Source organism: Oncorhynchus nerka, linkage group LG20 (assembly GCF_034236695.1).
Source record: "Oncorhynchus nerka isolate Pitt River linkage group LG20, Oner_Uvic_2.0, whole genome shotgun sequence".
Classification (NCBI taxonomy): Eukaryota; Metazoa; Chordata; class Actinopteri; order Salmoniformes; family Salmonidae; genus Oncorhynchus; species Oncorhynchus nerka.
This window is the reverse complement of record NC_088415.1, coordinates 41,027,273-41,051,627: the sequence shown is the minus strand read 5'-3', so window position 1 is coordinate 41,051,627 and position 24,355 is coordinate 41,027,273. Positions and strand designations below refer to the sequence as shown.

General features: G+C 39.5%; 2 protein-coding genes across 4 annotated transcripts in view; both read left to right on the top strand.

The window, feature by feature from the left end:
- Positions 1–753: 753 nt before the first annotated feature.
- Positions 754–3,957, top strand: LOC115101696 (homeobox protein Hox-C11a). The gene is made up of 2 exons (XM_029621164.2): positions 754–1,577; positions 2,865–3,957. Exons 1-2 carry the CDS (start codon positions 887–889, stop codon positions 3,095–3,097), a joined length of 924 nt encoding a protein of 307 aa, XP_029477024.2. The 5' UTR covers positions 754–886; the 3' UTR covers positions 3,098–3,957.
- Positions 3,958–14,343: 10,386 nt separating this feature from the next.
- Positions 14,344–24,355, top strand: part of LOC115102539 (homeobox protein Hox-C10a-like) — a 71,164-nt gene continuing 61,152 nt past the window's right edge. The window contains exons 1-2 of one of the 3 annotated variants that reach the window (XM_029622607.2): positions 14,344–15,260; positions 17,379–18,671. In XM_029622607.2, coding sequence (XP_029478467.2) covers positions 14,423–15,260; positions 17,379–17,656 — 1,116 coding nt within the window. In that variant the 5' untranslated portion in view covers positions 14,344–14,422 and the 3' untranslated portion in view covers positions 17,657–18,671. Of the gene's footprint in view, positions 15,261–17,378; positions 18,687–24,355 lie in introns of all 3 variants that reach the window. The other 2 variants (XM_065005498.1, XM_065005499.1) reach the window with 2 other exon arrangements.

The following is a 24,355-nucleotide window of genomic DNA, read 5'->3' as shown; positions in this document are numbered from 1 at the left end:
CTTATTTTGAATAGCTACTTTTTGTGGGGGGGGTTTCATTATAGGGAAATGTTAGTCTGTTGGTGGCTGTTTCAAAATGTAAATATAGGCTATTACAGTGGTTTAGATGGAAAATGCCCAGGTTTCAAAATGGTAACATCTCAAGCAAGGCAACATCTAATCATTGATTCACGATGGACATTTAGACTACCTACAAATAGCATAAAGCCTGCTAGACTGTATGAGAGTGAAAACAGCAGCGCTTCGAGTGTGGTCTTGAAATCTTGGTCTCATTATAAAGCATAGATTTGCCTTAACCTCGCAGTGATCTCGGTTCACTTTGTCAGTAAGGCTGGTAGTGGTTAGTCATACATTACAATGTGTGAGAGTAAAATGTCTATATTCTGCTGTGTTCCAGTATAGGCTATTGTAAAATATGATAATGTATTAATGTAGTAGCTATACTATAGTGATAGTTATAATAATAATCATAATCATAATAGGCCTAATAGTGAAGTCTTACCTGTAGAATTCAAAAGCATGTTTAGTCTGCTATATCAAATACTAAACCTGTGCTAGCCTAGCCAGACTCCCATACATAAATAGCCTCCTAAAGATTATCTTTATAATTGCCATAACCTATGTAAACAAACAGGAATCTGTTACTGGTTTTCTTACTGCTCCTGCGGTGTTTTGAAAATGAATAGTTTGAACCTCCTAGATCTTGCCTAAGTGAACCACTCCTACACATCCAAGTGTTCCACGTTGATATATGACAATATCTACTTTCGATCACGTGTCTCCGGGCGATTTAGACGGATTGCGCGTCATCTCGCCTTCCTAAATTTCCCCCTTCTAACAGCTCGAATCCAAAACATCTATCTATCGTACGGAGTACGGGGGAAAGATGTTTAACTCAGTGAATCTGGGAAACTTCTGCTCCCAGACGCGCAAAGACCGGACATCCGAGTTTGGGGACAGAACGGGCTGCGCCTCTAACATCTACCTCCCCAGCTGCACCTACTACGTCCCCGAATTTTCTGCCGTCTCTTCATTTCTTCCACAGGCCTCGTCGCGGCAGATAACCTACCCATATTCCACAAATCTGTCTCAAGTGCAGCCGGTACGGGAAGTTTCCTATGGATTGGACCCTTCTAGTAAATGGCACCATAGAAGCAATTATACATCATGCTACTCTGGAGAGGATCTGGTGCACAGGGACTGTCTTCCGCAATCCACCATGACAGAAATGCTTATGAAAACGAACGAGAATGTGTACAGCCACCATAACCACCATCCCAGCTCCAACCATCCCTCCACAGGGTTCTACCCCGGAGTGGGGAAAAACAGCGTCCTCCCTCAAGGTTTCGACCGCTTTTTTGAGACCGCATACTGCGGCACGGACAATCAGTCAGCAGATACTTGTTTACAAAAGAGCGAGGCTAGAAAGCTGGAAACAAAGTTCCAGCAGCCAGCGGCTCTACCGGGCGTCCCAGACCAAGACAAGGACACAGAGGATGAGGAGGAACATACAAATTCGGGCTCGTGTTCTTCTTCAGCCACCAAGGACCCCAGCGCCAGCAAGAACAGCCACTCGAGTAGGTACCGAAGCTGTAAATGGGGAAAGGGACTAGCCCGGTGTTTTTTGTCGGTCAGATTTTATGTGGAGTTTTATAAGCATTCAAAGGATTTTATTATAACCTACAAAGCTCTTTCTTCCAATGAGAAGACTTTTTACGATGGGAAAGCGCTTTGAAAAAAAAGGATGTTATACACAGACGCTTCTATCGTGGAGTCTGTGAAATTTTAAGAGCGCGCTATTGTGACAAATGCTAACTTTGATCATGAACTTGCATTGGGCATTTTAAGGGATTTTCGCGTTGGGCTGTCGTGAGTAAAAACCAATTGGGCAGAACATTGCTTTTGGCGTCCTGTGAATTTTATTTTAGCAGCTTGCACGCAAACTATAACACTAAAGGACGTGCTGTGAGATTATTAGCCTTGTACACTTAGAGGCAGGCTCCATAAGTATCCATCTATCTATATTTATCTGGGCAAATGTCGAAGATAGCAATATCATTGTGTTGTGGTGGTTTGCTTGCAACGAAAGAGAAAGGGATACAAGTGTAATCAGTCGTAGAGACTCCAGTGTGAGTTTGTGTCAATATCTGGATTCAAGCATTGCACTGCAGTATTGAACCAAACACATTCTGTCCAAGTGAGGCACATGCCATTCGGTTAGCCCTGAGATATTTATGCCTGAATCTGCAGTGATTGATACACACACACACACACACACACACACACACATACGATCTCTAACTCACACACACAGGCCCACTGGCGTCTCTTTGTGTAGCCAAATGTATCCCAATCAGGAAATAACTGCAGAGACGTTTTGTGTCGTTGTACTTTATCTTTTTCATGACGTTTTGACCACGACTGTGATGTAGTGTGTCTCAGATCCGAAATACATTTTAGATTCACATCGAATATAAACATACGCATTTCACAGAGCCATGAAGGAGTCTGGAAATGGATAGCGAAGGTCTAGTTTTGTATATTTGTAAGAGACCAAAACACATACTTGGAGTCTGTAAATGTATATGATTTGCTCTTCAAGCGCTTGTGATAATGTAACAGTCTTTATGGCGGATGTGTCTGATGTGTTACGTGCAATGTTGGATGTTGACATAATTGGTATAATCAAATTGATGCTTCTCGAAATTCCTGAATGGTGTATTCACATAGAGAGGCTATATACTTTGTGTTGATGTGAATATGTGTGAGCGGCTGATTTAACTTCATGTGAATATCTGTGCGTAAATGGAAAACAATCCCATTGAACTTTTACTGATCATGTCCTTTATGATTGATTGCCCCAGGTACTCCTCGCACAAGGAAGAAGAGGTGTCCATACTCCAAATTTCAGATCCGAGAATTGGAGCGGGAGTTCTTCTTTAACGTTTACATCAACAAAGAGAAACGGATGCAGCTTTCCCGGATGCTGAACCTCACCGACCGACAGGTTAAAATCTGGTTTCAGAATCGAAGAATGAAAGAAAAGAAATTAAGCAGAGATCGTTTGCAGTACTTTTCTGGAAACCCACTATTGTGAGCACGCAGAGTGTAAAAGCATAATGATTATAGTCAAAAGGTCAATGACACACTTTTCTCAGTGAATTCTTATCACCAGTAATAAACACATTTCAAGTTACTTCAAAAAGACAGATCAGCAGCAATGTTGAGCAACTAAATGTTAAGATGAGGTTATTTCCATTTCTAACATTCGGGGTTGCTGTATGTATGCGTGATAAGGCACCATTTTCCTGTAGCCTTCATTCGCAGGATACTTTCTAGTTCATATATACAGGTGATTATATAGAATAATCATTTATATGCTGCTGTCGAGTTCATATGGTTTTCCGTGTATTGACCACGAATCTTAATTGTGTTTATTCAATTGTGCATTTCACAATTATTGTTTGTTGAATAGTATTACATTTTACAACGCAATTCGGAAGCCATGATAGGCCTATATTGGACATTTAAACGTTCCCTTTCCTCTGGTCGATGTATTTGTAGCTTACCATGTTTCTGTTTTCGATCAGAATATTCAACACACAATAATACATTTACAGGTGTCCATTTTGCCACCGAGAACTGTGACGTGTACAATCTGTAATGATGTTTTCCTTGTACAGACTATGCAACTATGTGCATTCGTGACTGTAAATATGATTTTTTTAAAATTTCGCTCCCCCTTTCCCTGCTGCTATTTTCTTTACACCGCCCAAGCTGTGTACTTTAAAAGCTTTAATGTTAACACTCCTTTAAATTATTTGCTTTATGCTTGGTGCTTCTTTATGAAAGAGGAGGAAAATATGGCGTTGTGCCTGTGTATCATTCATATAAAGATACCTATGAAATAAACAGGCGTATAGACAAAACTAACAGACTGGTGGATTTTTTTTGTCATAGATGTTATTATTGACCATGGTTATGCCTATGTGAATGTCGTTTTCAAGCCGATTCATTGAGAGTGGTAGGCAATGATTCAAAAAGTATTGGCAAAATAATCCGACTGCATTTATGCCTTCGATTTTCTTTTGGGCCACTGTTCGGTCTATCTGATGGTTATTTTCAAGGGATTTGAGGGGTGGTTAGCCTAAATGTTTGTGCCACTGTTTTGATAAAACCAAGTTCGAAGCATGTGGAGAGATTGCGAGTCGTGCGTCATTAGTTGGGTATTTGTGGATAGTAATTGCATCCAATGCCAACTAAGTTTTAAGCCACACTATTTTAATGTAGGAACAGGCCTTACCTTTTACGCAAACACATTTTCAGACGAAAACATTGTTGAGGGAGTGTGTGTGTGGGGCTGTTGAGCGGTGCATTTATACAACGCTTACATGCTTAGTGGATATAACTCTAGGACTGCATGTTTGAGCTTTTGCAAGCACACACAGAAGTACACGGAAACGACAACACAAAAACTAGGCTACACCTCAGAATCACAAAGAAAGAGGAACGGGATCCTCCTTTAGTGCCCACTAAATGGAATCGCCACTCTTGCAGTCCAGACAGTGTCATAAAGACAGAGGCACTAAATGACTATTTTTTTCTCTTAATTGCACCGTCTGTTCGGAGAGAATGGCGTTCACTTCCGATGTAAATAGTAAACAAGTAAGATTGGCTGTCCAAACAAAAAACTTAGCACCTAGACTGTTCAACGTGAACTCGGGCCGGTGCTGTGCACAACGTCAATCCCCCTCCAACTGCACAACACACAAGCACAAGCACACACACACACACACACACACACACACACACACACACACACACACACACACACACACACACACGCACACACCACACATCCTTTAGCATTTCAGCCTTCACCACTGCTTCATTACCTCAGATATTTCTGAGAAAAACGGACCTCAAAAATTAGATCGTGGAACTCTAGGTCAGTCAGGTTATACATTGACATTGCCCAAACTATGTCTTTACTAATTGTTGACTACATTTGCCAGGTGGTAGGTGTGTGTGCACATCTATAAATATAGAGGACATTACTGGGGTGTGTCTGTTGGACAGATTTTACCGAGTGAGTGTATGAGTGTGTGGAAAGCCTACGTGCGTGCGCCCGCGTGCACACAGAGCATATGTGCATGGAATATTGCACGTGTGTGTATTAACTACAATTTGTAATTAAAAGTAGTCTTTGAACTTCAATAATGTCAAGGCCTTCACCTTTAACCCGCTGCAATAAAGTGGAATCAAGGAGCCCCTTTTGCCCGGAAATGTGTGCAGGCGAGGAATCGACCAATCGGAGTGAGTGGGAAAAGAAAAAGGAATGTGTAGAGAGTCCAACTTTGACCCCTCCCATTAAACTACAGCAGGTAACTTTGCCAGCTTTAGTACGCCCAGTAAATACACTTTATTATCCCAGTAAAATGTATACGTTTTCACGCATGATACGTTTTATAACATGTTGGCATGGGCTTTAACATGTAGTTATATTTTCACAGTTTCTTGTGGAAATGAATGTAGATAATGCCTTTGGGTTAAATTCTTCTTTAAGAATTATATTATAGAATTATATTATATTGTGTAATGTTCTATTCGATTCTCTCTCTATTTGTGTGTGTGTGTGTGTTTATTCCCTGCTACTCACTACAATCCCTTTAGACTAAAGCTGAAGGCGGAAGAGGGGGGTGTTAGTTGTGACAGGAGGGGAGGAGGAGGAGGGAGATGCTCGCAGGCAGAGATCAAGGCTGGAATAATTTTCTTGTCACACCCACCAACCTTGGCCCTGGGACGATGACGTAGGTCATTTGTTGGATATCTCTGCCACACATCGTCACCATTCTCTGTGGCTCGAGGCTCCTCAAACTCCTGCCCATCAACCACAGGGGGCCAGGATTCACCCCGGGTTGTGTTGATCGCACAATAGGAGGGCAATGTTTTGTTTCCTTTCCTTCAATAGGCTTTATAAAAGTATAGGACAATGCATGGAAACATCATGTTCTTCTTTCGATGGATGATTTTATACATATGTCACTACAGTGTTCATATGGTGTTCGAGATTGAATGACATTTTATTTTGTTTTGGTTGTGCTATAGTTGTAATATGGTAGTCTTGATTTATCCTGAGAGATGAGAGAGGATACAATGCAGCCGGCGGTTGGTTCAGTCAAGCTGATCCCATTGCGCACTTGGCTGTTGGGAAGGAAAATGGCGGGTGTCACAGGCGAATGCAATCGGACGGCCAGAAGAATAACATTTCGTGATATCCGATGCATGGCGATTCATTAAGGTTGAAAATGAACCAACACAAAGCATAGCGAGATCTTTGTTGAACCTTTTCAATGTGATAAGAAATGTAGCTCACGCTTATTTGAATTAATTCTACGGCAGCGCTCAAATAATTATTATGTAGGCCTGTGTATTTTTGACTCCATGTATATGTTCTAACTTGATGTTATTGTTATGGTTTGTGTGTTTGGTGAGTACTGAGACCTAATTTCATTTCGTTCATGTTTTGAGCATTCCTGTATTTTGTCCTAGCATGTTTTTAGCTGGGATATTGTGAAGGACACATTGAAAAAGTGTCTAAATTACGCGTCATTGTAATTCAAGGTGTATTGCTAGAAATGACGTTTGTGCTTAACCCCTTGATCACACCGTACTACATCTACATTACTCAGGAGCCTTGTCTTGATGGTTACTTTATGTATGATGCTGTTGTTTTCCACAGCAGATTATTATATACACGTGTTCGTGTTTGATAATAGGATCAGAACTTGAAAGCTCAAGCCCGCGCTACCAAGTTCATTTTGAATAGAGATTAGCCTGTTACTATAGGCCTCGTTCTTGATAATAATTCTGCAGTGCGTTTTTAGGTGAAGGGTTGATCACGAGCACGTATCCTCCGGCATAAACAAATGTAACCGTGGATGCAATCAGAAATAGATCACATCAAAAATGAAAGAAGGCCAGCACTCATTTGGATAGAAATGGCAATTTAAGCTTTGTTTTGCAACGAGTTATTGCCATAATGAGTTCCAATGTATGCGCATTGTACAAGTGGCTTACCCTAGATGTGATGAAAGCTGAAGGCTGTCGATATACTTCGAAGAAACTAACCTGCGGTCCTTTGTGTGGTCGTCACCAATTGAATACCTATGTGTGCTTTCAGATTACCATTTCTCTGATTTATATTTGTCTTTAAGACGCTACATGCCTCAGCCATAAATTCCCACTTGTACAGGGGGTGGACATCTGCTTGCAAGGAGCTCAACCTCGTTACATCAAATTGGGAAGCTATTTCATGGTGGCCTGCAATAGACAAACTAGTTTTGGCTTGCCTCCGTCTGCGTAAACGTAACATGACAAGGGGATGGGCGGCATACGCGTAATGTGTATCTTGTCTATGTTTTCGCTACTCCGCATGATGGTAAATATATTCGATATGAAGCAAAAAACTGTATAGCAGACTGAATAAAGTTTAAAAACGTAAAGCGCACATGTGTCTGTGCTTATTTCACACTAAACACAAATCAACAGCTATTTAGGCAATAAAACGAATGGAAATATGTTATTTTACCCATGAGCAAATAAAACCTTTCCTATACCCGCGCGTAAAACATCAATATGTGCACAAAACAACATTCAAAAGAACAAAATACACTAAAGAACATTCACACCTAGGCATTCGTCGTTATTACCGTTTATTTCACTGACAAATACACATAATAGGCATACCAATCCACACACATCAGTCCCCCAAACACACATAGCCCTCCCATTACAAACAAGGGCAAATACACAGGTATAGTGATTCACATGTAGTAAACAATATTTAGATCATGATAATTATTCAGATCACGTGTTATTATTGGGCTCATCGCCTTTTAAATGGAGGTAAACTGAACAAAGACATTGCTTATTGACCAATTACTATTTTGTAAAAAATTGTACTTGAAGTCGGCCTAAAGTTCCCATTATTATGCTATGCAATGACCCATGTTGAACACGAGTTAGGTTATAACGGGTTATAACTTATCTATTGAAACCACGAATGACCCGTTAAAGGTATCTGTGTCTCCGGGAATGGTGTAATGGGTTGTGTCATCAGTATAGGTCAATTCCACAATTACTCCTTATTTAAATTGAGATACTACCAACCATTCGTAAGCGGGCAAACACACACACACACACACACACACACACACACACACACACACACACACACACACACACACACACACACACACACACACACACACACACACACACACACACACACACACACACACACACACACACACACACACACACACAGAGAGAGAGAGAGAGAGAGAGAGAGGAGAGAGAGGGAGAGAGAGAGAGAGAGAGAGAGAGAATGTGCACACACACGCAGTCTGAATTTTCACTCAATGTTATGACATGGGTATTAGTATACACATTTGCCAACTTTAATAGTCTTCTAAAGGTATCGTTACAGCAGCATTTAACTTAATCTCTCTATCACAAAACACAACCCTTTGGAGAAGACTTTTTCATTTGATAAAATATAATTGAATGCCATACCCCAGGTTCCATAATATAATAAATGGCATTTATCAAACGCGAAAGCAATTTTTTTAAGTATAGGTAGTTGCAAACGCCATGCAAACGCCATGCAAACGCCATGCAAACGCCAACATAAAACTACAATGGAGGGTTACAACATCCATGTTTGTCAGTCTGAAAACAGGAATACATTTCATAATAGAAATGGTAAAATACTAAACATTATATCCCTTTTATTGCATCCATGTTTGGTACAATTAACCTATCATGTCTCCGCACTGAACTTACTCTACACATTTAATATTGCTCTGTAGTAGGTTGCGTATGTGTGGGTGATGTTCAGAACGAAATCAACCCACAACAAAACTAACTTGAGCAAGCGCTTATTAGATAATGTTAACATATTCTGAGACATATTGAATAGGTAGGTATAGGTTTACGAAATGTGACCTCAAATTGATTGATTAGCGTTAGAATGAAAGACTGGATTATATTTCTAACAAGAGGGTGAAATGATGGACAGGCCAGGAAACCAATCAAAACAGTCATTACATTACCCTTGCTTTTAGTGGTTGGAAGAGAAACCACTGCATTCTCCACAGCCAATGTAGCCTAATGTACCTACTTGAAATAAGCTACAGCATTTAGCAAAGATTCAATATTTTAAGTGAAAATGGCCTTGACCTCACACCATTCAATACGCATCAACATTAATCATTTCAATGAATTGCTCTTAGGCTATTAGCTAGACTTTTAGTTATTTGCTCAGAAACTAATCAAAGGGTCTCCGTCTAATTGTCAATATGCAAAACTTGTAGTTTTTTTTACCCTTTTGCTTACACTCTTTAAAAAAAATCGAGATAGAACCAAAAATGTTCTTCCTAACATTGAGAATATTCAGCCAATTTACCCTCTGAATGGCACACAAACACGATCCATGTTTCAATTGTCTCAAGGCTTAAATATCCTTCTTTAACCTGTCTCCCCCCTTCATCTACACTTATTGAAGTGGCTTTAACAAGTGACACCAATAAGGGATCATGTCATGGAAAGAGGAGGTGTTCTTAATGTTTTGTACACTCAGTGTAGTACCAACATTGGTTCCATATAGAACCCGATTTTGGTTCAGTGAAGAAGAACCTCTGGGGTTCTGGTCAAAGAACCCTACAAAATGGTTATACATAGAACCTTAATGGGTGCCATATATAAAGCAAAGAAAGTAACCCATTTTGGTTCTATCCAGGACCTTTTTTTCTAAGAGTGTATGCAACTCAAATTGCTCTGATATTGTTTGAATTCGACTCAAGGAACAGAATGCGTAAGTACCTGTGATTGTTTTCAATTCAAATTGTCAAAAATAAACAAAAATAGCTTCTATCAAGGAGCAATTTCTCAAGCAAGAATTTTGCTACAACTGCCTAGGAGTGGTATGAGTTGGGAGGGGAAAACTGAAAACTAGCTATTGGCAAAGAGGTTTGTAACTTTCTTTTTGATTGGTTTATTGACTAATTATCGCCTGGTGATGTCACCAGGCAGGCCGAAACTCCATCGCACCAAAACAGGCAGAAATCTCCAGCTGTATTTTCAAACAGCTCTTACACTTAAAGGACATATCACACTCTAAAAATGCTGGGTTGTTTGGATGACCCATTTGCTGGGTCGAAGGCATTTGGTCACTTAGCTGGGTTGTTTTCTTTAATAGGAGCAACGTTGGGTTGTTGATACTGGGTTATTGAGGTTGGGTTTTTGAGATATGTTCCAGTGAGTGGGTTAAATTCTCCCACCAAAACCAGAAGATAAAGTGATCCGGCAAGCTTGTGAATGAGAACTGTTGCATCTGTAACAAGTCTACTGTTGCATCCTGCACTGAGGGGAATTCCTTTTCTTATGGACAAAAGGGGCATGCCGTTGTGGCTGACCGAAAAAAATGTTAGTACTAAGCTAACGTTTGTAATTATCCATTCAGGTTAAATAGACCTAGCTATCATAATTACATTCTGTATTTTCTCAGTCATTGACATTTGTAGATCATGTTAGCTAGCAAACAACCCCATGCATGCTAGCCAGAGCCTGCTAACAAGTTATTGTCCTGTACTCTGTGTGGTAACAAATGTAAGGTTTTTGTTTAAGTTCGGCTAGCTATGTCAGTGCCTGTAGAACGTTTGTCTTCTGTAGGCCTACTGTGTGGTGCATTGTTCCACGTCAGGTAGTTAGCTAGCTTAAACTAGGATTCTCACTCTGTTTGGCTAGCTAGAACAAGAATTTAACATGGTTGGTAGCTAGTTGGCAAGCTTATAACTTGTGCTTTTATGGTGGTTCAGTTAGGCTCCTGTATGACTTTTAGCCTAAGTCTTTCTACGAGTTAGCTTGCTGGTCTCAGTGTGGATGCACACAGTTATTTTAGGTAGCTATACCTAGCTAGCTACATATTGAAATGAAAAGAGTGTCTTAATTGTTCATCGAAGTTTAGTCTATCCATTTTGACTCTTCACTTAAACGTTGGTATGTCTTTGTCCAACCGATAGGTTACTAAAGGCCCTGAGAGTGCTTCTCCCACCATCAGTGTACCCAGTGCAGGTAGCTAGCTACATATTGAAATGAAATGTTCCTCCACCTTTAACCATTTTGACTGTCCCCTAAAACCTCATGTCTTTGTACCCCAGATACTAAAGAATACATGGTCCTAAAAGGGTTTCCCCCAACACCAGTGTAAAAAGTTAGAAAGAAGACTGCCCGCACAAGCACTGATGAGGCCCGAAACTCATATTGCAAGTATGTGGATTGTGGAATATTGAATACTATTTAATATGTAATACTGTAAACCACGCACAAAGTTTCTGGACTGAACTCAATGTAGATGAACCTCCTGCGCACAGCAATAGACTGTATATGACTGTAGCATGTTCTGAATAATAGGAAGGGCCACAATCTGTGTGTGTTTGTGTGTGTGTCCGTGTTGGCTTGTGCAAAGTGTCATGTGTGTCTTATTGTTCCACATTTTATAGTCATATTCTCAAATCTCCCGGTTGGAACCAATATGACTGAATATCTCCACCAGGCGACCAAAAGAACAAGCGACCCGACACCCTTTGTTCTGAGTCTCGGGGACAATCGTCTCTAGTCCCTGGCATTCACCATCATGAATGGGCAGGTTCTTGGAGACATTATGTTTTGTTGTTGTTGTTTTTACAAAGAATGCACTTGAACATGTATACCTGGTAGGGCTTGGGGGAGTAGAGGGTAAAGTTTTACTTTTCTTCAGCCCCATTCCTTAGCTTAAATTGGTAGGGTTGCTGTGATTTTCAAATGATGGATTGTGCTTCTGAAATGTTTGCTTGTTTGTGTGTTCCCTATTTGTGCTTTGTCTTTTGCATGACTTCATTTTGTAGCTGAGATGAATAGCTGAGGATAAAGGTGTTGTGTTCTATCTACAATTTGTCATGACTGGGCCCCATGTCATTTTAAGAATTATTGTTAGAAGTATTCATACTTTTAGAAAATGAGCTGATTCTGTAATAGAGAAAATGTAGAAAAATAGCCTAGAAATAAAGTAAGAAATAACCCACTGCTGGGTCAAAATAACAACCCCAACGTGTTGGGTCATTCACATAACCCAACAGTGCTGGGTCAAAATAACCCAGTGCTATAGTGACCCAGTGCTATAGTGACCCAGTGCTATAGTGACCCAGTGCTATAGTGACCCAGTGCTATAGTGACCCAGTGCTATAGTGACCCAGTGCTGGGTTACAACATTTTTTTTTTTAGAGTGGATGATTTTCACAACTTCACAGTATTATTTCAACCTCATAGTGTGAAAATATATGTAAAACAAAGAATCACGTTTTTGACTCCATTGGGCCTCTAAACAACCTCAAAGTTCATGTGTCATTCTCTGTCCAAATTCAAGTGAGCTAGTAACCACTCGTACATTTTTGCCTCCGTTTGAAATAGACCTACAACTCGTGCAAGTCTGAGAATAATGATTTGTCATGTCTCGTGGTGAAATTGTATAAATAAAGAGGCTGGGTTGCCCCTTTGACTTTAAAGCAGCATAGCCAACACACAGAAATAACAACACGCGCCATGAGGGGTCCTGCTTTGTTTAGGACCTAGTTGCTAAACCTGGTAGACTACTGTTTGTAGATGTACTCTTATTATCTTAGCAATTTGAATATCAAACGTGTTGACCACATAAATATTCGAGTAGAAAAATACTACACCTAAGCCTTATATTGATAGGCATTTTCATAGGACTTCGGCAGGAAAAAACTATGCGCATCTTTTGATATTGTGGTGACTCAAAATATGGCAACATGTTAAACCCTCTTGCATCCATACCTTTTTTTTTTACTCGTGGCTCTTACATTTTAACCTTAAAATAAGATGCGAATAGGCATGCAAAAAATATGAATTGAAAAAATAAATGTTCTGTTTTTTTTGGACTGTCAATCTCAGAAAATGTGAACTACTGTCCTCGCTGGAAAACAGGATTGTCATTATGTAACGATTTACACGCCAGCACGTTATTGATATGATATATATTTTTGCAAGGGTTTTAAAAATGTCTTAGTCAATGCTTCAATTATTAAGAAATGTAAAAACGCACACAGAAATGTCTGCTTAATTTGTTAATGACATGGAATTATCTACATTGAATTACACTCAACATTTTTTAAGAAAATTGGGAATAATTGTATCTGCAATAACAATTTACACGAGGCGTAGGCCCGTGTATATTTTTCTCCCTCAAGTTGAAGCCACGCTGAATGCAATTGCCTATTACGCACGAATTGCGCACCAGTTAGAATGGGAAAAAAGGACCCGAACTATAATAGCCTAGTCCTTCTTATCATTTTGAACGTAAGGGGAAAGGTATGTTTTCCACCAACCATTCTGTATAGGCCCAGGATAAATTGTAGACGCATCTTAGAAACCATATTCAATTTAATCTTCTAACTTAGGGTTGTTTTATGTAACTAGGTCTAATATATATATATATATATATATATATATATATATATATATATATATATATATATATATATATATATATATATCCTGAAACGATCTGTTCACATCAACACTGGTGGAACTTAAAAACAAAACACTGAGTAGTAGCATATAGGCCTTTATACAGTAAAACATATCAAATAAACTGTGTTACTGGAATATTCATAAAATGCGTTAAACGCTCTAGAAAAACAAATAATTGAAGTAAAACACACTTTGGCATACTCAAACTGGTTAACCTTTTAAATAGATTGTAGGCAAGCAAATGTCCTTATGCAACTGCTGGTGCCACAGCAGCTACAGTGATTTGACAGAGGCCTGTCGGTTGGTCTATGGCAAATAGTCTAAAGTTTGACCTCTTATGAAAATCAGTTTGCCAAACAAACGTAGGCCTAACCGAGATTGGTGCTGATATATTCTATGCGACCATTGGTTTATTCCCGAATCTGTTGACGAATACCTAGAAGTGGCTTTCCAAGTGGCATCGAGCGAGTTCCAAGAAATAATCATATTTATCGAACTATTTGCTCTGTCTTGTTTTAATGTTAGCCTGTCTTAACAATGATTTTTTTTTTTAACTAGATTTCATTTCGGTTATACCCAAGTAAGTGATTGTAAAATATTTATCTACCCGTTTGTTCACTCCTCCCATGGCTGTCTTTACACAAAGCTCTCCGCTAGAGAGCGCCCTTGCACCGTCTTAAAGCCCCTTTGCTTACCAACTTGACCACGCTGACGTCATCCCAGCCTGGCGCCTCAAGGCCACTTCCACACTGCTATTGGTCTGAAAATCACATGACATGGAGCTCCAAGAATCCATAATTATGTTGCTGATATTTTTGGCCCCCAAAATATGTCAGCTTCCAACTGTCCTTATTCTCCTCCAGAAAACCTTTACTACAGGAACAGAAACGGGGGGAAAAAAACAACAACAATACAAATAATGTCATGCCAGGATAACATGGCTGCGGGTCATTTCCTTATGGATTCTTTGATGGGAGGATCATCTTCCTATAGAGGCGAAGGCTACTCCAACAGCAACCATGGAATGTACATCCACCCAGCTGCATCTGAGTATGGATGCTCAATGATGAGACATTTTGGAGTAGTTGGATCGAAAAAAGACGAGGTTCCTCTGAGCAGCCACCCTCTCGGCTCCTACCAAGATGCGCCTTACCTGTCATCCCAACTGGGCACATGGACCTCGGCTTCCAAAACTAACAGGGACGAGCAACCTGTTGCCCAGTCCAGTTTACAACCGTGTTCGTTTCCAACCGACAACGTCAAAGAGGAGGCGTTCTGTTGTCTGTATCAGGGTGACAGTAGCAGCAGGGCTAATAAGGACGCTACAGAGTCGGCTACTTACATCCGGCTTGGGAACAATAGTAGCAGCCAGACCGACCAAACCGCTGTCTCGGCGACGTCCGAATGTTATGGAGGAGAGAAACAGGTATACCCCAGAGGGAGCAGGGGACAGCGAAAAGAGCAGGTCGGGACAGGCTTTGCTTCTTTGGACCAGGTGACGACATCTGTTGAATCACCCAGAGAATCAACGGTTAAAATGAGCAAATCTACCCAGGAGACAGTCAGCGAGGAAATGAGCAACGAAAAGGCAAAACAGGGAAAGAGCATGAAAGAGGAAAGCGCAAAGACTGACAGTTGTTCTGATAACTCCGACAGCGAATTGAAAGGTAACCCAAAAAGCCACCCCCCTTCTCTCCTGTCTCTCTCTCTCTCTCTCTCTCTCTCTCTCTCTCACACACACACACATACTTAAAAACGTACCATAAAACAGTTGTGAGATACAATGTGGCAATTTTTAAAATGGTGTACTAAAAATGGTGTACTAAAAATGGTCTCCTCTGCATGCATGAGCTAAGCTTCAGTGGGCGTTTTGATATTCTGCAATTGTGTATGCTATATCTACTGTACACTCTTAGAAAAAAAGGTTCTGGATAAAAAAACAAGTTTTATGCTTGTTTCATATATGGCACCCCTTAATGTTCTATATAAAATCGTAATTGGTTCCATATAGAACCCTATATCGAACCCAAGGATTCTATATGGAACCAATTTTGATTCAACGAAGACTAACCCCTGGGGTTCTGATCAAAGCACCCTTCAAAAGGGTTCTGTACAGAACCTTAAGGGGTGCCATATATGAAGCAAGCAATAGAATCCTTTTTGGTTCTATCAAGAACATTTGGAGACATTCTGAACAAGCATTTAATGTTCTAGCCTAGCAGGGGTTACCGTGGCGACGGCATTTATCACCTTTCTATTAATGTGAGAATGTGAGATGGGCCGTTATCATTGAAATAAACACGTTCACACACACTCATAACGCATAACGCGCGTGCAGATCAAACAGATTGACCAGACAAATACACACACACAGACACTACATGGGACATTTCAAATGTATAAAGAAGGCCTAACCATTTTCAACAACTTAATTTGACTCACCATAATGGTGTAATTATATACGTTAGACTATATCTTACGTTATATAAAGCAGAATACAGCTTAGGCTATACATCACGTCTTAATTTCGATAATGACTGTTTTTTTTTCAGACGCAGTCTGAAATAGCGTCCACGAAATTGTCTTTCCTTGAATTTTAAACTATCTCGTTTTATTTATATGAAAATCACCTTGCATATAAAATACATTTTCTTATAATAACAATGGGGTTTAGCTAGCGTAAACGTCATGATAGGTTAATATATTCCCTTTTTATTTTTCTTGTCATAGAGGATAACGGGTGGATAACAGACAGTTTTTCCCCCGGACAATGTTGTGTGTATCCAAAATGATTCAAAGGAAAGGTAGAGGTTGAATACATATATTATTAACGAATCGTCCATGTGATATTGTTATGAATATTATTCTTGTTATTATTAATAATACTAATAATACATTGCTTGGTTACGTTGTGTATTATACTAGCTAACGCTATGTAATTCAGTTTAGTAGAGTTCAAGTTTGCCAAAAATGAATTTCTATTTGGTGCCAACGTGCATGAAATAAATGTTGCTGCAAAATGTTAAACTATCCCTCGTTTGTCTTATAAAACCATTAGTCAGTCCAGTCTCGGCTACATATTTTGGGGTAGAGCTATATTTGTAATTGCCACACAAAATACTACTTTCAACCGCCACAATGTAGCCGTCTAACATTTCATATTTGGCCAGCCTTTGGGAAGAAAATAAAAACACCGACAATCGAGAGATGACACTATTATATTCTGCTCAACGTTGAATTCATCAATCGTTTCAAAATGTTGGAAATGTTTACTCCTAAGAAAATCGAAGCTGGGAAGTAACCATGTATGTTATCCGTGTACCCTTGAATATACGTAATCAAGTACTGGCTATGCAGCTATTTCCAATCTCTCTCCAGTTTCCATGTAGGGTAGCCTCAAACCTCAAACCAGGGCTATAGGACAGTAATACAAGTGGGTCGGATGTAGTATTGCTGCCAAACGAATAGGCCTATACATTATGTTTCATCATTCATCAAGTATTTTTGTTGTTGTTGCATCTTCGTTCAAAGCGTTCGAAGAAAGTCGACAAAAATAGATGATTTTTGAACCCATGTATTTGATAGAGCGCGTGGACATTTGATTCAAGATCAAGAACTTGAATGTGCATTCGAAATAAAGATTGTCAAAGACAGTCCAGACATTGCGGTGCGGCAGTGCCGACCTGACGCAGACCAATTGGAACGCAAAAGGCCTGGTATAGACTGTCTTGAACACGGAAGTAGTCCTTCAGTATGCTCACCTTTTCCATGTTTTATGTCTACAGATGATTTTACACTGGAAAATGCTCCAGGAAACTGGTTAAAAGCCACAAGTGGACGGAAGAAGAGATGCCCGTACACAAAGCACCAGACGCTCGAGCTGGAAAAGGAATTTTTGTATAACATGTACCTGTCTCGCGAGCGCCGCCTGGAGATCAGTAAGAGTATCGATCTGACCGATAGACAAGTCAAGATCTGGTTCCAGAACCGAAGGATGAAACTCAAGAAACTCAATAAGGAATGTCGTGGACGGGATCATATGGCAGTCCACAACTTCACTTAAAATTATTTGATATAAAACCATTCCATATACACCCAAACACACACACACACACACACACACACACACACACACACACATACACATACACATACACATACAAAGTGTGCCTTCATACAAGGACAATATTTCAACGATGCCCAAGAGTACATTACTTTATCAAGGAGGGACTTGGTTTCGGGTCAGCAGTTGAGTTTGCCTTTCAACACATGAACATTGAATAGAGGTGCCGGTTGCCCTGCCAACATAGAACTGCTAGAACTTCCGGAACGAAAACAGACATTGTTTGTTTTGGAATGTTTCCTCATTCCGTTGCTTCATCTTGTTGTCTTTAGTTTAGTTGCTTCTGCTATGTAGGCCATGATAGGCTATTCGCACTGTTTGCATGCACATTGTTGCTTGCGTCATATAAGACCCGTTTGACGATTCCTAAAGGAAATCCGTGTCCAATAGAATAAAGGAGGGGATTTGAAATGAAATATATAACATATAGCTTGTCCTTCCCCTTATTATCATGTTAGCACTCTGAGAAAGGAAAAGACAGAGGGGAAGAGAGAGAGAGAGAGGCTGCAGATGAGAGTGGGAAGATCATGGCCGTTTTAATAGGAGAGATTGGTTTAAATAGTATCCAGGTGACCACAGTAAGTCAAGGTCATAAAAGTATTATGTCAGGATCGTCTCGTGGTAGAAGCATGAGCTCGGGGTGGATTTTATGATCTGCAAATATAATGTGCTAGCTGGCTGCTGCAGTAAAGATGCATCGTTTAAACGTGTGTGGAGGAGAGGGCTAGACTAGTCTACAGAGTGGAGAGTGTCTGCTTTGTACTGGAGTCACCAACGCGCTCGACGGGCTCCCTCTGCTATGTAGCCTGCCGCCTACTTATTTGACGATACAGGGCTGTTTGTTATCTCGTCAAGAAACGAAAAGGATGGATGATGAACAACAACAACAGAAACATCAAAGACAGCTTGAATAAATAAGGACCACCACGACAGAGTGTCTCCGGGGAAATTCAAGGTAGGACACAAATAGGTACGTATTGTTAACTCAGCTGTGATTTTTGAGATGTCACGCGCCTGTCTGCCGGTTGGTCTGCCAGTGGAGCTTGTTTGACAGCGCTCTCGAGCATGCGAGATGGGATGGGTTGTCTGATTAAACCAATTGATTTGACGTTCTTCTTTGGGGAACATTTTGAGCATTTTGAACCAGACATTGGTTTTGTTATTGCTGTGTTGATATCGATTATGTATACTTTGTCTAAATAGTTTTCCCTTTATTAGTTGGGCATTTTCAGACACCATTTGTTATTATTCTGCGGTTTAACAGTAAGCTATTTCAATGTCCTAATTTGCTGTTGGTTCTCAATGTTGTACACACTTAGCCTATTTAGGATGACAGTGACAATGATATAATACATTCGGATAAACGATTTATTTTTGTTTCATTATGCTGGTAATAGCTATGTTATGGTTGACAGACAATAAAATCCTTACCTGGCTTTGAGTGTTATGCTGTTTGTTTGTCTCCCTTCCGGATGGAACACCCCATCTTGCGCAGCTGAAGCGTGGTTTAGGTAGTTTCATGTTGTTGGGATTCGCTTCCTGGCTCCGCAACAAGAAACTGCCTTGATTACGTCAGTTCGTCTTCATCAAGGGCGACACTTTCCGTTCAATTACACCCTAGACTCTGACTGAAGTCCTCGCAAATGGCATTGTAAATGAACTGGAGCTGTAATAGCCGGGACGGAGACTTTTCTCCCCGGCTCTCATGTTTGTGACGGGCTGTAAAACGTACTTTAGATTCTCATAGAGAGAATGGTCTGTAAACAACATGGGGTAGACGTTAGACCTCTTTCGTTGCCTTTTCATTTCGTTACTGGTTTCTTCTTAGGTTTCCCTGATGATGCTTTTGTTTGGGTTTCATTTTTTCCATCATAATATGATGAGCATATCCTTTACATATGAAGAGTGAATCGAGCTGTAGGCCAGTTAGCAACATTGCCAAATATTAATTAAATGTATTTTTTTTATTTCCCCTCAAATATGTACAATGTTATTGGCCTTAAAGTCAATATTAAATGTGGAAATAATGTATGTTGTCGTCATGTAGGCTATTCAACCGTGTTCTGTATAGAAGTTGATCACAGACCAGTATATCTCTGATTGTGGCACGAGTGCGATTGGGCTCACTGAACGGAATATCCCTCTAGTTTTGTTGACCTATAATGCATTTGCAACCTCTTCGGATCAGGGGGAAATGACTCCATCGTTAAATTATATTTCAGATGACACTTCTGATTATGTCCGTTTCCTCAACGTTCTTAAATAAAAACGATCTGATCCATGAAACTAGGTTAACCTAGGTCCACATGACCCAAATGACAAGACGTGGCCGAGGAAAATCAACTGTTTGTTGTATTTATAATACACAACACAATTCTTTCACGTTTGGTCAAGAACGTTTTTTAACATGGCACAGTCAAAGTCCCCTCTCTTCAATTGGAGAGCATGTGTTTATATTTATCGCCATTTTGCCTTGTTGTTATATCAACCCCCTTCTCACAACAGTCAGTGCCACTAACAGAGACAGTCTGGAATCCAAAGTCATTTTCATTCAGTTCAGTGAATAGATGTCTCGCTCTGGAATGCACCACTGACAAATAATTTACAGCACTCGAATTGACACCCAGAGGAAACACTCAAACACTCACACTGAGACTGTTCGAATTCGTACTAGTGCACAATTACGCACAGCAATTACGCACGAACACGTAACCAGGTATTTTTAATGAAGGTTCACATTTACTTGGCTAATTTTGCCTCTTTTGTAGACAGGTTATAATTTCTCGTATTATCTAATAGGAATTGCCATTGCAAATAGTATGTTGTCATAGAGTGAAGAATTGCATTTGAACAACGCATTTGACCATCTTAAAACAGGTGGGGCGCGGAAGAAGAAAAGAAAGGAATGGCTAAGCTATTGGATGAATTTGTCACTTTAACGCAAGGCTTCACAGTCCGGTATCTGTATATCTGCAGTGTAACTGGGCGGCTTCATTATCTTCATAAAGGCGAACTCATTGTCACCACCATCCGGGTGTTTAAGTATATGTATAATGCAGGCTAATATAAATAAGCCTGGTTCATCATGAAACTGTGTCGCGAGACCGCGCATAGACTACACCCATGTCCCATCCATCCCTGGCTAGAGCTGATAGCTGTGTCATGGTGAAACAAAATGTGTGCATGATTACTGCTATATCTAAAAAAAAAAAAAGGCGTGCCCGGAGGTATCTGATACCGGATGCGAGCATTTGCAGAGGGCCTATATTATGACACAAAAATCAAATCAAATGTTATTGGTCGAGTACACATATTTTGCAGATATTATCCCAGGTGCAGCAAAATGATAATTTCTAGCTCCAACAGCGCAGTAATATATAACAATAGAAAACAACACACACAAATCCGGAATATATATAGATACACTATATGAATAGAAAATGTGTCTACAGCAGTAGTTATATAGGATGAGCCTTGACTAGAATACAGGATATACACAAGAAATGGGTAAAACAGTATGTAAACATAAATGGTGCAGCACAGTGGCAAGTATACTAGTCTTTGCGCGTGTGTGTCCGTGCATAACCTATAAGTTGTACCGTTGGCAGTTGTTCATTTTCTGAATTGTCGCATTGCATCAGCGTTATGAGGAGTTAACACACTATAATACACAATTAGGCCTACACTGTAACAAAAACTGCCATTTGTATTATCAACAGTAACAAAACAAACAACAAAACATTTTACTTCGGAAATACTCAAAATGTCGGTGCATTGTGGGAAAATTGCTGTATTTCATATGGTACTGTAATTCAGGACCATACCATATGTACCCACCACTGTCTATTTTTATGTGATCTGACACAGAGAGGGACATTTGCCCAACGAAGCACTTGGCTGTTCTACAAGTGGTCTGGCTTTCTCGTTAATTAATGATTGAAGTGCTCCGCTATAACCGCTTTATAAACCTTTAGTCATATAAACGGTTTCAGTAAAAGCTCTTAAACTAACGACGGATCATATGATGGACTTAACGATTACAGTGCTACGAAGCTTTTGGGGCGCTCATATGCCTACCTCATCCTTAATTTGCCTAAATTAGCTGTTGCCTGAACCATATAGATAGCTACCTACTAGCGATTTCTTTTAAAGGATTTGCGTTTATGTTATTTAGCAGCATAACAATATATTGTTCACTGAATAGTTTTCAAATTGGCACCTTGGTGATTAAACATAAAGGTTTGAGGGTAAGATTTTAACCTGGACTACATAGGCTAATTCATTTGACGATTCAAATTAGGTTTGGACTGTACAACAGAAAAAAGATCCCTTGTTCAAATATGCATCATATATCAAAACAAGTACTTACTTGAAGTTCCTTCATGTAGGAGTGCACCTAAATACAGTGATCACTAGTTTGTAATGCGATATTTGCATAATTCGTTCGGGAATAATGTTAATTGTTATGCGAGGTGAGTGCAATTTTAAGATAAAACGCCCATCTATCTAGAATTGACATGTTGAATGTAAATATTATGATTTAATATATTTATTTAAAAATCTGGTTTCCACGTTTACTGTTCTCCGGATTTGTATATTATTTTAGCTCCACACATTTGCACCATAGTTTCCAACAATGACCTTGATCCATATAATCTTACATAAGATGTTTAAAACTTGCCAAATGATTTAGGAGTATATCGAATTAGATTTCAAATGAAACATGCTTCCGCTACGTATGGCTTCTGATTATTTTGCTAAACATTTATACATCAGTACTCAGTCTTAGGCCTACAGCGAGTCTAACACGAACATTTCTGAATGTTTACTATGTAGTATAGCTAGTATGTTTTAGTATGTTTTGGACATACATGTTAAACATCATCTTCGGACAAGATGCTGATTGGCTGAAACATGCATGTGCAAAAAAAATCTTCATTTCTAAAACCCAGCTCTTGTAGCCCTTTTTGAATGAAGAATTTAATCTGACTGCTAACAATATATTGCAGTCTGACCCCTCCACTGAGAGGAGAGAATCTTTGGACGCCATTGTTGTCTACAGTGACAGTCTGCGCCCTTTTCGTCTCCTGCAGTCCTCTCCTTATAACCATGTTTGGTCAGTGAATTCCTCTGCCATTGCTCCAGCGAGATAAATATCAAAACCAGCAGTTGACAATCAGTGTGTAAATGCACCATTTTAGAGCATTTCCTTATATTGCATCCCAATACTGAGAGACATTATTAAAATGAATGGAATTTGATAGAATAGCGTTGTTAGAGACACGTATAACCCCACCCTAAAGTAGGATAGACATAACATTTTCAGATAATGTGTCAAATCAGTTAGACTCTCTTATGATTTTCGTCCGTGCACGGGTTGAATTAAACGATTTACCAATCCTAAGAACCAGATCAAATGATAATCAAATGAACGACTGACAATGATCAAGGATCATGGTGAAATATGGAAGAGTGCATTTGGGTTGCACAACATACGCACAATAAAAGCATTGTGGTAAAATACACAGTAAAAACAATCATTTGAATGAATCAACATTATCGGCTCTTTAATCAGGAGTTAGGCGAGTCTATATCAGTAGGCCTACCTAATACATAGGCTACACTGGTATCATAACAATAGCTTCCGTGATATGGCTTACACGCCGATATACGACTGAAATGTTCAGAGGTTTGGAATCACGGTCAGGAGCAAAAACGTAAATAACCAAAACCACAACTTAAGAAACCAGGATACATAAATGTGATATTTTCTTTTTTATTATCAATAATCAACAGCACAATAAATAAATACAAATAATACAGCAGAATAATGACAAAATAGGATTTTAAACATGCACACATTTGTCAACAATGACATAATACTGATATTTGTCCCCGGATGTAATCATAATTGTTGTTAAATAATGCATTTCCGTTCAATCAGCAATACCAATAGTAATATTTGTAGATTAATTTCATATCTGTGGGGGAAACAATACTAAACAAGACTCAAGCTACTCTGTCTTAGACATAAGTGCATATATTAAGTACATTCATGTAATTTCCACCAATGAAATTGTGAACGACTAAACAATAGCCTATACCTTTTTCCTATGTTTTGACCATAATAAAGGCTATACACGAGGAAGACGTTTGGTCAAAACGCGTTGCAGTATGCCCGACCTGCTGTCATAAAACATGCTGATCTGCTCCTACCTGTGTATATGTTTGTTCATATTATTGGGAATAGTTCCCTATAGTTTCTCTGCATCATACTGGCCTGCCTTTTTGACTTTTCTGGTCACTTATAAAGTCGCCATATTGCCGCATGGGTAAGGTTATAAAGCGTGTATTACGCATTTGTTTGAAATATAGTATTACGGATAGATATATGTGTGTCTGACTTTTAATGACAGATCACGTTGTCTATAATATTTATATTTAGGATTTAATGGGTTTAATATCAAGGGAAACCCCTAGGGGTAAAATAGGCTGGTGCCCTCATTGGGTCTGAATGGTAACTGCGTATCTACTGGGAAAAAGCCAACGTTAGCGAGCACAAGGTTTATCCTATTTTATTTGAGCAAAATACATTCTATTTGACTGTCTTGATATTCAGTTGCATCGTATTGATACGAA

Bases quoted from the DNA above. Each gene is read 5' to 3' on its own strand.
- LOC115101696 (XM_029621164.2), top strand. From the start codon at position 887: ATGTTTAACTCAGTGAATCTGGGAAACTTCTGCTCCCAGACGCGCAAA. The intron at 1,578-2,864 runs GTAGGTACCGAA...TGATTGCCCCAG, and splicing joins CAGCAAGAACAGCCACTCGA to GTACTCCTCGCACAAGGAAG.